The 14,898-nt window shown below is 44.4% G+C and overlaps 1 protein-coding gene and 1 long non-coding RNA gene across 6 annotated transcripts in view; both read right to left on the bottom strand.

Annotated features, from left to right (window-relative positions):
- LOC137419545 (uncharacterized) overlaps positions 1–5,639 on the bottom strand; it is a 221,935-nt gene extending 216,296 nt beyond the window's left edge. The window contains exon 1 of the long non-coding RNA XR_013621843.1: positions 5,604–5,639. This is a non-coding gene — a long non-coding RNA (uncharacterized LOC137419545). The remainder of the gene's footprint in view (positions 1–5,603) is intronic.
- The window catches only part of LOC137417049 (E3 ubiquitin/ISG15 ligase TRIM25-like), a 56,720-nt gene that overhangs the window by 9,919 nt on the left and 31,903 nt on the right, over positions 1–14,898 (bottom strand). For all 5 annotated transcript variants that reach the window (XM_078770120.1, XM_078770121.1, XM_078770118.1 and 2 more), the window contains exons 5-7: positions 11,213–11,235; positions 5,764–5,891; positions 247–306 (exon numbers count right to left, since the gene is read on the bottom strand). In XM_078770120.1, coding sequence (XP_078626246.1) covers positions 247–306; positions 5,764–5,891; positions 11,213–11,235 — 211 coding nt within the window. The remainder of the gene's footprint in view (positions 1–246; positions 307–5,763; positions 5,892–11,212; positions 11,236–14,898) is intronic.

Below are 14,898 nucleotides of genomic sequence, written 5' to 3'. Positions count from 1 at the left end.
ACCCTCTCTTCCACCACGTTTACCACGCTCTCTTCCACCACGTTTCCCACCCTCTCTTCCACCACGTTTCCCACCCTCTCTTCCACCACGTTTCCCACCCTCTCTTCCACCACGTTTCCCACCCTCTCTTCCACCACGTTTCCCACCCTCTCTTCCACCACGTTTCCCACCCTCTCTTCCACCACGTTTCCCACCCTCTCTTCCACCACGTTTACCGCCCTCTCCTCCACCATCCCTTTCACTTACAAAGACGTTTCAGGGTGTTGAACTCGAGGTCGGCAATTTCCACCTGCTTCACCAACTCTTCTGTGGAAATTAATGAACAAAAAAAATCGTGAAATTAAAATCACTTTGTGATTATTAAATAAACTTTATCTTATTATCACAAAATATTGGTCACATTTTGTTGCATTACTTCGGCCTGAATAAGGGATGTCCTGCTTGGTGTTCCTGGAGGAGGATATTTTTCAAATGCCGAGATCTGAATTTAAAATCCACCATCCCATTCCACTTTGTCCATATAGAGATACATGACAATTTTTAATAAACAAGACCACAAAATCCTCAGATACTTCTCGTCAGATGCAAGTGAAGCGTTTACACGTTTATGTTTACACATATGGTGATGATTCCCTGCCAAGTTTAGACACACGGTAGGGTTCATGATGAACAAAAATTCAGATACAATTTAAACAACCCATGAAATATTGTGATGTGGAAGCAGGGGGGCAGGTGGGGGGTTCATAGTGAGACTGGTAAGTGTAACATAGACCCTGTGTTTCGAGTAGATTAGATTCCCATGTATCAGGGACCTATCAGAGTAAGTTGTTTTGTTTCATGTGACGCTGAAGAGGGAGCATATATAATTTATAGACAATATAGTCATGGTGAGATTATGTGTGTAAAAACTTGTTAGTGGGTGTGGCTCGTTGAGGACCATAAAAAGACGCAACAGGAGCAGACTATATTTTTATTGGGGCAGCCCTGTGGGTATGGCGGCCCAGAGGTTGGGCACCTCCCACAAACAGTGGGTAGCTAATCATGGAACCCGCCACAGAAGGAGGCACTCCCAATGTCTACGAGGGATGGGTCTGTACATGTGCACGGAAGAGTTGAAGCGGGACCCTTGGAGACAAAGAAGATCGGTCTTTTTCTCATTCTTTGTCTCGCTGGGTCTCTTCATTTTCTGCTTCTGCTTCTTTGTTGCTCAGGGAGGATTGCTCTCTCGAAACGTGGACGCCGCCTTACAATCCCTTCCCTCCTCTTCATCCATAATTTCTGTTCCCGAGCTTCATCATCACCCTGAACACCACTCATCACGCCAAAGGGAGGTCCTCGCCTGCTTACCCCCATTGTTTCCTAAGAGAATGGTCTGTGCTGTGCCGCCTCATGGGGTTAGGATTGTTCTTTCTTCCTCCTTGCATATACGTTTGCATTTCTCCACATCAATCTTTGTGTCTGCATGTTGACTCGCATGGTTTGTCTGATTTTCACCTCCCATCCACCTTTTTCCCCATGCTCATCATAAATAAACCCTTATAAATTCCCTTTTTAAGGCCATTTTCCCCGCCAGAGCGGGGGTTAGCCTTGCGGGCCCTATGATCATCATCATGGTTCCCTTTTTATATATAAACCCTTGTAAAGGGGAGAAACATTTTCTTATAAAGGTAAGAAATCGTTCAATTTGGTTCATTTTTGGTGACGTTGGGGAACGGTTATGTTGTACATGAATTGCACTGAATGCAGTAGTTGGACCTTTCAGCTGTTGGCCAGCTAACAGATCCCAGAGGAGACGGCCCCTGTTAACGGAGGCTGGCTGATGTGATATTTGCTGCTTCGGATAGGGACATTGTCTTGGGATAGGGATCTCCCTTTGCTGTGCAGAACCCATTGAATTTTCCCAAGGAAAATTATAAATCCAATTGTAGCGTAACAAAAGCGTGATTGGGCATTCAAAATTTAAAAGATTTTATTTTCTCGGTGGCGATTTGCTCGGTGGTGAGCCAGGGTAGTGCCTGACTGAGGAGGGGGAGCCTAGGATAGGAACCTCTCTCGCTCTGGACATCGCTCGAAGCCCTTCGACAGGTGTGAATGTCGGTCAAGATTCTGGTGGAACGTTCATTCAGGCCATGTTAGAGCAAATAATGGGGAAAAATTGGAGTATTTGGAGAACAAATGAGAGGTGAAATAAAAGAAAACAAGGAGAAAGACAAAACGTCATTGCCACTGTGGTTTTAGTAATTTTGCTGAGCAGAATTAAAGGCTGCCAGTTGGCCATCTTAGATCAGATCACAAATTAAAGTGAGGTGCATGTGTATGCCATCATGTACTGAGCTTGTGTCGTTTGAACAAAATCGGACCATGCGTGTGGTACCACCCGGACCCCACGGGGAGTCTTGTGGGGTGTGGCTTCCCCAGTTTACTGGGGCACCGTCAAAGCAACAAATATCTCCGTTTTTCTGGCTGTTTCTTCCCTTCCTCAAATTATAATTGGATCTTTTATAAAAGCTCTTGATCACGCCAAATATAGATAATGTCAACTATTTGTTAATCCCATTCAGTTGCAATCGTACCTGCCCTGGATTTCTCACTCAGTCTATACTGACGTTCCGCAACCTATGGGTTGTGACGGATTTTCATTGGGTCGCACGATCGTTTCATAAATCGCGGGAAAAAAAACTTTATCGATGATTTATTTCTCCCGACTGAACAGAACAGAGATCAAACGTACGCCGACACAAACTTTATAGTGTGGACTCTTCTACCGTGCTGTACCACGCGTGCATCTGGTCAGTCAGATCATACGTTTAGTTTCCGACACGCGAATGTCCATTGCTTTTCATTCGAAAGATTGAGCTGTGAGCGTAAGGTACTCGCCATGGCTAGAAAGTATCAGCCTGTGTTCCTGAACTATGGGTTCACCTTGAATATCGATAAGCACAATGTTCATCGACCACAGTGTGTGGTATGCCTCGACGTGTTGGCCAACGAGTCCCTCAGGCCCCAAAAGCTGAAACGGCACCTCGAGCAGAAACATGGAGATCATGTCAACAGGTCGCGGGAGTTTTTTCTCCGGAAAGAACGCGAGATGGACAACAGCAAGCCAGTAATGAGTTCGGTTGTTTTTCCATCGGAAGGGACTGACCAAACCAGCTACCTGGTGGCGGAGAAGATAGCCAAAGAAAAGAAACCGTACAATATTGCGGGTAAGTTTTTTGGTTTTTTTCGTAAAAGTATTTCACTGCATTGGCGGTTTGTAGGTACATAAAGTAATACATGGCGCTGTAAGTATAGTTAAATTTAGTTTTTCATTTCGTCTTTAGAATATTGATGTGTCGGGTTCTTGCTTACTATTACTCGTGCCATGTATACGTTGGTATATCACAACTTCGTAAGTTTTATTGTTTGTTGCAATACAGCCATTCTTAAACTTTGCCTCTTTTTTAAAAGTACGTACGGCAATCACATCGTACATATTGAATTTTTATAATGCCTTGGAACAGCGGTTCTTAACCGGGGGGTCGTGACGTACGCGCATACGCGAACAAAATATTGTGTGTGGTATATGTACCTTTGTTAGGTTCCTAAAAACGGGCTCAACAAATTGATATGTTTTTTTAAACCCCCAAACGACCCCCAGGTTAAGAACCGCTGCCTTGGAACAAAATCAAGATTAATCATAAAGTGAAAGAAATGTTCATGTGTTATTTTATTTATCTTGTATGGCAGAGCAACTCATCCTGCCATGCGCCAAGGTGATGTGCAGAGAAGTGCTTGGAGAGATGGCGGCTTCCAAGATAAGCACCAATCCGCTTTCTGCCGACACGATTCGCCGACGGATAATAGACATGGGCGAAGACATCGAGCACCAGCTGTACGCAGACCTAGAGGCCAACAAGTTTGTCATCCAGTTGGACTAGTCAATGGACATCACACAGAAGGCGTTGATCCTCATCTTTGTTCGTTATCGGCATGGCGATGATTTTATGGAGGATCTTCTGGCATGTGACGAGCTACAGACCAAGACCACGGCCACAGAAATATTCGCAGTCGTCAACAAACACATCGCATTGCATAGCCTCAGGTGGGAAGACTGTGTTGGCGTTTGTACCGATGGTGCGGCATCGATGATAGGTCGGCACAGCGATGTCATTAAGCAAATCCAAGATGTGGCACCAGAGGCAAGCTGGGCCCACTGCTTCCTCCACCGTGAGGCATTAGTGGCGAAAGAGATGTCACCTGGACTTGCCGAAGTAATGGACATTGCAGTGAAAACAATCAACCATCTCAGGAAGAGCACCCTAAATTTGAGGTTGTTTGCAGAGCTGTGTAAGGAGCAACATGCAGAATACACCATGGTGCTGTATTTTGCAGCTGTTCACAGGCTCTCCAGAGGAGATGCTTTGGCAAGATTGTATGAAATTCGCGACCAGGTCCTCGTATTCTTGGAGGTGGCGAGGTCAGACCTGGCAGTATACTCCAAAAACAACAAATTCATCGCAACATTGGCATACATGGCTGACATCTTCAACTTGTTGAACAATCTGAACACATCGTTCCAGGGCAAAACGAACAAGCAGGCGAAATCCGTGTTCGTAATGTATGACAAGATAGCGGCGTTCAAGTCAAAGCTGGATCTATGGAAGAGAAGAGTACAGACCAATGATGAATTTGACATGTTCGAAAACCTGGATGATCTGCTCAACAAGAGTGTTGAGGAACGTGTGGACATTAAGGATGTCATCGTCGAACATCTGGTGAACCTGCGCAAACGATTTGACGAATACTTTCCTGTTGATCCACGCGTGGAGAAGAAGTGGATCCGAGACCCTTATTCAGTCGACGTTCAGCAGTGCTGCAACTTGTCCAACAGATTGAAAGAGGACTTGATCGACATCGTGTCCAACAGTACACTTGAGACACTGTTCAGGAATGACACTTTAGTAAAGTTTTGGCTGACAGTGTCTCATGAGTACCCATAGATTGCACGTCTCGCGGTAAAGTTCCTGATGCCATTCACGACGACGTGGATGTGTGAGGCAGGTTTCTCAACGGTGACATATCTGAAGTCCAAGTGTCGAAACAAACTGGAGACGGTGGCCCTGTGCGCCCACCTGAGAATCGCATCGTCGCCGCTTCAAAGCCGAATCGATGATCTCGTAGCCAATATGCAAAGTCAACCATCGCACTGATTTGGATCATCCACATCTACAATGTTGCTAACGGAACATTTGAATTAGGCTTGTAAGTTTCACTTTCGGGTTTAATCAGTGAAAGTTGTTTATTTACTGTTGTTCATGATAACGGAACATTGAACCTGGATATAAGTTCAGATGCATATCGGGTTTTTTCAGTAAAAGTTATTCTTGTTTTGTTTACCAGTTCATGTTACATTTTGGGGTGGGGGTTCGATGGGTCATGACTGGATGCCTGGGTTTGTTATTGGGTCCTAGGCTAAAAAGGTTGTGGAACGCAGGTCTATACTGTACTGATCTGATAAACTTCATTTTTTAATTTCCAAAAAACTTCATTGAAAGGAATCTTATTGCAAAACTTATTATCTTATTGCAAATCTTATTGCAAAACCCCATTTTATCACTTACTCTGGATCTCTTTCAGAAGATTGTCATTGATCTGGATAAGTGTTATCTTATTGCATCTTATTGCAAAACCTTATTGCAAAAACTTCATTGAAAGGAATCTTATTGCAAAACTTATTATCTTATTGCAAATCTTATTGCAAAACCCCATTTTATCACTTACTCTGGATCTCTTTCAGAAGATTGTCATTGATCTGGATAAGTGAGTCCACATTCTGCTCCTCCACCGGGAAGTCCAGCAATCTGGATGGTGCAGGCTCCATGGTTGAAAAATGTGACCTGGATTCCAGTCTTGGTTGGGAGGAGAGAAACATTCATTCAACAAGGAAGGAAGGTGAGGGTTGCCAGTGAGAATAAGGCAATGGATGAGATAGATAAATAAATAAATTATATATATATATGAAGAGCTCTATTCCAAAACGCGATAAACGCCAAAAAAAAAAAAAGCGATTACCAGCTCCAACATTCGTGAACAGATAGTCGGTCAATATCACACATTCGTTTTTTCTCAAAACGTGATATCTCCCGTTAGTTTACGCAGCCCAGTTTAGATCTTTTTTGCAAAGTGCGACAAACGCCATGCCACTTTTATTCCAAACCGCGATATTGCCTGTCGGCCAATCCGCGTGGGGAATTTTCCACAACATGGCGACTTCCGTTGTTTGACTGTGGCGTAATTTTCTTGGACGTAATCTTCTGTAAAATGGACAGTTTTGATGGGATGGACGAAGCAGTGGTGCTTTCACCGGGAGGAAGAAAGCGTAAGTTGAATAAGGACAACCATGAACGAGAAAAAGCTAAGAAAATTCGCCATTCTGGTGCTGGTAAAGTTCCAACCGTGGCATGTAAACACACCGCTGGAAAAAAGCAAAATCGTTGTCACGCTAATAAGCTCACAGAAGACGACCTCAGACTGAACTTTGACAAATTATACGGAAACTCAAAGAAAGCAGATCAGGACAGGGAATTTCTGCAGCTGATGACAATCACGTCTGTTAAGCGGCATCGCAAGAAGGTGGATACAGTTGGCAGAAGGGAAAACAGGAATGTTTCCGCGCAGTTGTCTGCTGACGGTAAACCACCCAGACAAGCTTCCTGTTTGTAAAGACACATTCGTCTCAGTACTGGGTGAGTTTTTGTATTGTTTTCATTGCAGATATCTTTCATCTGGAAGCTCATTGAATGTTATTCGCGTTTACTATTTGCACACCATTATGCATGCACCCAGATTCTCCACCACAGATAACATTTAAAATATTTACATAATCCACGTATGTCAGCGATGATCATGCATAAAAAAATTATTAGCACCGATTCACAGCATCTCCAGGCAGATTCTACGTCGGAATCGAGGTGGTTGCAACTTTGCTGGGCTGATTAAAACAGCCACAGTCAAAATTATTTCTGTCTATCGGTTCCACAAGATTGATCCCCTGCACCCCATACGATATTAGCCATTTTATACCAGGTATTGCATTATTCTTTTGATTTTTTCAGGGATCAGCAAGGACAGAGTGTCCCGGGTGGCCCGATATTACGCGGAGACTGCTGAGGCTCGCCCAGAAAGAAGGGGAGGCGCCCGAAAAGTAGACATCAACAACAGCAAGAGGGATCTGATCTCCAATCACATTGGAACATTCACCTGCAGGGCCAGTCATTATGGCCGTAGGGGGGCTCCAGGGCGAAAATATCTCCCCACTGACTTGAGTGTGCACAAAATGCACCAGCTGTTTGAGGCACAAAACCACGCCCAAACCAGCTACTCTCTGTACTATTCTGTTTTCTCATCCCAATTCAACCTTGGCTTTGGCCATCCTGCCACAGATGCCTGTTCCAATTGTGCCAAATACAGGATGAGAATAAAGGATCCAAACATGTCAGAAGCTGAAAAGCAAAATGAAACAGCCTTGTTCATTTTGCATCGGCGAAGAGCACGAGCATTCTATGACCAGCTGGGAAGGGACGAAGAGGACTCCGTGACTGTTTGCTTCGACATGATGCAAAATCTAATTTTGCCCAAAACACCAATAGGCCAAGCCTATTATTCCAGACAACTCTACCTTTACCTGTTTGGTGTTGTTGTGCATCATGGTAAGGAGAGCAAACAGCTCAAGGAGGATGTCCACCTTTATGTCTGGCTGGAAAATCAAAACAAAAAGGACAGCAATATGACAGCTTCCGCACTGGATCATTGCTTCCGCCACCCACTCAATGGTCCGCTTCGGGAGAAAAAAAGCCTTCGCTTGTTCAGCGATTCATGTTTTGGACAAAATAAGAATATGAATATGGCATCCATGCTCTTGGCACTTCAGCAAACAATTCCTGGTCTCAGGATTGAGTACACCTTTCCAATTAGGGGGCACAGCTTTTTACCAGCAGATAGAGTATTTGGGAGAATTGAACAGAGAGTTAGGAAAGTGGACACCATCCTGCTCCCAGAAGAGTACTGCTCAATTTTGAAAACATTTGGGAATGTCTACGTGTATGGAAAGGACTGGCAGTCGTTTGATTACCGATCAGCAACCAAACATCATGTGAGGACGAAGAAAACCTTCAAAATTAGTGAGGCCCGCATGCTAGAATTCACAAATGGCCAAGTGGGTTTTAAAACCGCCTACAGTGCTGCATACTGCCACCACAGTGTTTTGAAACGGGGCAAGAAATGGGCTGAATTCAGACCTGATCCATTACCAATGCAGACCACTGTAAAAGAGGCGAAGAAGCGTGATGTGTTTTCACTCCTTGCGGAAATAGGAACGTCAGACGACGTCCGGGCGTTCTATGATTCTGCTTTGTCAGTGGTGAGCGAGGCTGATGCAGCCAGCAGTGATGACGAGCCCGGACAGGGCTGACCTGCATTCCAATGCAAGTCTGACATTGAGAAACGTCCATCATTGGACTTGTGGTGTTTTTTAAGAACTGTCACACAGTGGATATATAGCGTTTTGGAAAAAAACTTCATTATTTTTGTTAATTAGTTGTGAAAAACGATTACTAGATTTTCAGTTTGTTGTTTGATATGTTCTAATATTTGCATATTAAACATTGAAACAGAAAAAAAAGGAAGTTTGCTTCATTTCCTTTGCTGTGCAGAAATTCTCATTTTACACAAAATGCTCCAAATGGATTTATAGCGTTTTGGAAAAGAGCTCTTCATATATATATATATATAATATATATATATATAAATTTTTGCACAAACATTTGAAGTACGGTACCTTCAAAAAGTCAAAATTGGACGAAGCTGCCAAATCGTTGTGATCAAAGTATTGCAAAATCCATTGATAAATCATTTAAACTTGCAGGTCGACAAAATATGAGACATTGGGGAATCATCCACCTGATAAATCATTTCAAGTTAAATTATAAGCATCTGAAAATGAAAAGGCAGACAAGACAGCCTCTGCTTTGTATTCAGACTTCCGTTTGCTAAACATGACAAAAACAGCAAAAAAAGAAAAATATAAATTACGATTTTAGGCGACCTCGACCTTTTGACTTCAAAACGCAATTGGCTTCAGTGACGCAATATGCAAACCCTGCGCAAACTTAAAGTCAAACAGATGAAAATTAACAATTTTATGCAACCTTGACCTTTAAACTTTTGATCTAAAAAATAAATAAAACAATGGGTTGCACACTTTTGATTGGTGTACCAATTCACTTCTCAATATGATCATTCTTAAAATTTCAGGTCAATCGGAGGAAAATTGACGATGTATGCAACCTTAACCTTTGAACTTTTGATCTGAAAAAACAATTGCCTTCTCGCTTTTGATTGGTTAACCAATTCAGTCACCCAATGTACAAATTCATAAAATTTCAGGTCAATTGCATGAAAATTAACGATTTTAAGTGACGCTGACCTTTCACCTTTTGGCAAAATTCTGAATATGGCTTTTCCATAATCTCTTGATAAAGCTTTCTTGAAAATTTGATGAGAAAAGCTGAAATGGTAAAACAAGATACAACCCGGACAGACGCACGGACACAAACACACACATTGGTGATTGCAAAACCCCATCTGCTGGGAACGAGCTGACAATGGATATAACGAAGTCGATGGCTGCCATTGTAAATGCCCACAATTCCCACCTAAAGCAAGGTTGAAAGACGTCAAAAAGTTCCACCATAAATGACTCGATATCAAATTTTACATTAAAAACATTTTTCCATTTTGACCCGTGACCACGGATCCCCCACCCTGTGGCATGAACCAGGGGCCAAATCCTAAAATGTGTGACATATTTAATGCGTTCCCCAATGATGAATGCATTCATTAAAAAATATTACAAAGTTTCATGAAAAATATTTTAAAATGTGCCCGGAAAACGTTTTTTGGTACTTGATCTTTTGAAACCTGCAGAAGGGTGTTTACAACCATTATGACCTTCTGAAACCATGATCTATTTATACACCTCCACAGGAAGTGCGGCCAAAAATGATTCACAAATACTGATCTTGTACCTTCATGCAATGTGGTGATAATTAGAATTTATGTGCAACCGCTGAGGAGGTGACAGTGTGACGGAGGGATGGACAGACAGACGAAGCCAATTACAATATCCCACCGTTTTTTTCTTGTTTTTTTCTTTCAAAAAGCATGGGGATAACAATCACGAGTATAATAGCATGACCGAGTCTGGAGAATCATCGGCTGAGCGAGTGTGAAAAAGTATTGATGTGTCCAAGCTGTTAACTTGGACCATTGGATGGATGGACCGAACTGGCTGTTACTCCCTTGGACACATCAGATTAATGGCTGCTTTGTGCGCACGGGATCGCTGGAAGCACATCGGAGAATCTTAGCTCTTTTAAAATGGGGTTAATTTTCCACACAAATAACAATGGAAGATCAACCTGACGGAGGTACAATGGCGGTATAAAAGAAAGGGAAGAAAATGGGGAAACACTGAATAAATAAATAATTATATACAAGACAATAAAAATCGAAGGTGCCTCACACTGGCCTGAAGCACAGACGGGAATGGGAACTCTGCCACTCGAGAGGCAATCATAACTCCTTCCCTCACTTTCCGGACAACTGCACCCCCTTTTAAAGCCACTCCTGTCTCCCCTTTTCAGGATGTTGCCAAGGCCTCACTTTGACACCTCACCCGAGGACGTGACAGGAGGCCATACATACGATTGCCTTAACCTAAAACCATAACTATTCATTGCAACGCACCACCCTCATACGGTGTACATTTAAACAAGACAATTTTTAAGCTACATTTCCCTGCTTATTACATTGCAACGGCTAACTACCCGAACATGGACCATACTAATCCATACATTTAACTGTAACGTGGGTTTGGAAATGCACAAATTGGACATCACATCCTTCTTTCAACGTTCAGTGAATCTCCAATGTTATGAGAAAGAACCATCATGGGAACATGATGAGGATTTCTTGTTGATTTATTTTGGCAGGTCAATCAAACGGAGGAGTTGTGCCAGAATTGTGCCCACGCGAGAACTCTGCGGAAGTTCAATTCAGTGCTGAGTGATTAAATACCCATTTTATGTTCTTTTCTACACATTTGTTTTCTTTACTACACGTGATTAAAATACACATGAAAGGGACATGATAGATACCCTTGCAGTCTTACCTGCACAGCAAATCCTTGTAGCCCTGAAAAGGTAAGAAATAAACAAGGATCAGAATCAGATATACAAGGAAGTCTGATGCAGGTGGGGGCCATCTGGGACAGAGCTATAGAATACTAGAGTTCAGTGAACTTAACAATAGGCGCCATGTTGTGACTCAACTGTTCATGTGCAGTTTAGCGTTAATTACGCACGATTGGAACGTACCTTTGAGACATTCAAGGTTCTTTAGACCTTTTCGACCATCACAGACCTTTTACTTGAGACCCTTTAAAACCTCAAACCTCTTCGACCCTTTCGGCCTCGCAGACTTTTACAAACCTTTGACTTTAGATCCTTTACACATTCAGACCCTTAAAACTGTGGACCTCATGGAGCTTTAACTTTAGAGCCTGAAGATCCCTCAAGACTTTTAAGACCATTAGACCCTCAAGACCATTTGCTATGACCCTAGCTTTTTAATAACTTAGGTTGAAACTCTTTGAATGCACCAAACATGCCAAGTCACAGACAAGGTTTCTTATAACTCACCTTCCCTTTACCGAGACAAAACATCACGATAACACGTCACATTTATTGATGTTTCATCGTTTTCTACAGTGGTACTTTTGCTTTCATGCATGTAATATGTGATCCACTCATAATTCTGTGTGGTCCCTGCAGAAGTAATTTGGGGTACATTTAATTTACACAGATTAATTAGTGAATACACATATTAGATTAATGAACACGAGAGGGTCTTCCTCCAATTGGGGTGGGGGGTACGGGACAAATCCTGTCTCTCTCTCTTCTTCTTCTTCTTTTTTTCTTTTTTTTCTTTTCCTCTCTCTCTCCTGTCTCCTGTCTCCTCTCTCCTCTCTCCTCTCTCCTCTCTCCTGTCTCCTCTCTCCTGTCTCCTCTCTCCTGTCTCCTCTCTCCTGTCTCCTCTCTCCTGTCTCCTCTCTCCTGTCTCCTGTCTCCTGTCTCCTCTCTCCTGTCTCCTCTCTCCTGTCTCCTCTCTCCTGTCTCCTCTCTCCTGTCTCCTCTCTCCTGTCTCCTCTCTCCTGTCTCCTCTCTCCTGTCTCCTCTCTCCTCTCTCCTCTCTCCTGTCTCCTCTCTCCTGTCTCCTCTCTCCTGTCTCCTCTCTCCTGTCTCCTCTCTCCTGTCTCCTCTCTCCTGTCTCCTGTCTCCTGTCTCCTGTCTCCTCTCTCCTGTCTCCTGTCTCCTCTCTCCTGTCTCCTCTCTCCTGTCTCCTCTCTCCTGTCTCCTCTCTCCTCTCTCCTCTCTCCTCTCTCCTCTCTCCTCTCTCCTGTCTCCTCTCTCCTGTCTCCTCTCTCCTCTCTCCTCTCTCCTCTCTCCTCTCTCTGATGGCAGAGCACTGGTATGGTTTTCCAGACAACCTGGGATCGATTCCTGGTCTGGGAATGTAATTTTCCCACATATATGTAATTTTCCCACACTGACTCCACAATAACCACTGACTTCACTGATTTACTCACCTGCTTTAACCTCACTCAACATGTCGACTTTCCTACCCATATCCGTGGTCACATTTTGGACCTTGTCTGCTCCAGTGGATTAAATTTGCACCATCTCTCTGGCTCCGACCTCACCCTCTCTGACCACTTAGCCATCACTCTGACCATCAACATCCCCGCCCCAACACCAAGGCATTATCGCACTATCAACTTCCGTAAGCTAAACGCTCTTTCACCTACCTCATTCTCATCCACCCTCTCTGAAAAAAATGTCCACTTCTCCCTTCATTGACCTCCACACCCCTTCCGACCTCACTGACTACTACAACCACACTCTCTCCTCCTGCCTTGACCAGCTTGCGCCTGTAAAAACCAAAACAGTTTCTTTCACCCATTCTGCTCCCTGGTTTACCACTGAACTCCGCCTGATGAAAACTCGTGCTCGCCAACTTGAAAGACTCCGCAATAAAACGGGTCTCACAGTTCACTCCCAAGCCTACAAGGACCACCTACAACACTACAAAGATGCCCTCTCCCACGCCCACTCCGCCTACTACTCTCAAATTATCCACTCTGGCTCCGGAAACCCAAAAGCACTCTTCTCGACAATAAACAAACTCCTCCGCCCCCTGAACACCACCACCCAGTCATTCACAGTAGACAACTGCATCTCCTTCCTCTCTTTCTTCCAACGCAAAATTGACAACATCTACAACAGCTTGACCACCGCCGCACCCGCTCGCCCTCCAACCACCTGCCCCCCCTTGTCCTGCCATCCTCTGTCTCAGTTCTCCCCAATCTCCCCTACTGACCTCTCTGAACTCCTCATAGGAATGAAAACTGCCACCTGCACTCTTGACCCCATCCCCTCCAGCTTTGTCAAGGCCTCCCTCCCTGCTCTCTCTCCACTTATCATTGCAACAATAAACTCCTCCCTTTCTACAGGCATCGTCCCACCTTCCCTCAAAATTGCTGCTGTTACCCCCATTCTAAAAAAACCTGGTCTAAACCCTGACACCCTAAACAACTTCAGACCCATCTCCAACCTACCCTTTCTGTCAAAAGTTTTGGAACGCGCTGTAGCCACTCAACTCAAACATCATCTCTCTGCCAATAACCTGTATGAAACATTCCAATCCGGATTCCGCTCCAACCACAGTACTGAAACTGCTCTCCTCAAAATCACCAACGACCTTCTCCTCTCCTCTGACGCTGGCAACCTCAACATTCTCGTCCTCCTCGACCTCAGCGCTGCCTTTGACACCATCGATCACACCATCCTCCTCACCCGACTTGAATCCACCTTTAACGTTACCGGCACTGCCCTCTCCTGGATTAAATCATACCTCTCTGACAGATGCCAGTTCATCTCCATCAATAACTGCAAATCCCCCACTGCTCCCCTCCCCCAAGGTGTCCCCCAAGGTTCAGTTCTTGGCCCCCTCCTCTTCATCCTTTACCTGTCCCCCCTCGGTCACTTAATCCGCCGTCATGGTCTCCAATTCCACTGCTTCGCCGATGACATCCAGCTTTTCATCTCCACCAAGTCCGTCTCCACCGACACCCACTCTATCCTGACAAACTGCATCACTGAAATAAAATCCTGGCTTCAAATCAACTTCCTCAAGCTTAACTGTGATAAATCTGAAATAATCATCATTGGCCCAAAAACGCTCACAAAATCCACCCATAACTTTGCCCTCAACATCGACGGTATCCCAGTATCCACCTCCCCTCACATCCGGAATCTTGGCGTCATCTTTGACCAAACCCTTTCCTTCGACAAATACACTAAACAGATCACAAAGTCAGCCTTCTTTGACCTGAAAAACATTGCCCGTCTCCGCTCATCCCTCTCCTCCACGGCTGCAGAAACTCTCATCCACGCCTTCATCACCTCCCGTCTGGACTACTGCAATAGCCTCCTCTATGGTTCACCCTCAAAAATCACCAATAAACTCCAATACATTCAGAACTCCGCTGCCCGTCTACTCACCCATTCCCGGACCCGTGACCACATCACCCCCGTCCTTTACAAGCTTCACTGGCTCCCCATCCCCCAGAGAATCCAGTACAAAATCCTCCTCTTGACATACAAAGCCCTCCATAACCTGGCCCCATCCTACCTGGCTGACCTCCTCTCCAGACACACTCCCACCCGCAACCTCCGCTCTGCTGGTACCAACCTCCTGACCCCCTCCATCCGGACCAAATTCAGATCCTGGGGGGAC

The sequence above is a fragment of the Myxine glutinosa genome, chromosome 1 (assembly GCF_964187855.1).
Source record: "Myxine glutinosa chromosome 1, kmMyxGlut1.1, whole genome shotgun sequence".
NCBI lineage: Eukaryota > Metazoa > Chordata > Myxini > Myxiniformes > Myxinidae > Myxine > Myxine glutinosa.
The sequence above is the reverse complement of the archived record's forward strand: the minus strand, read 5'-3'. Positions and strand labels throughout refer to the sequence as shown.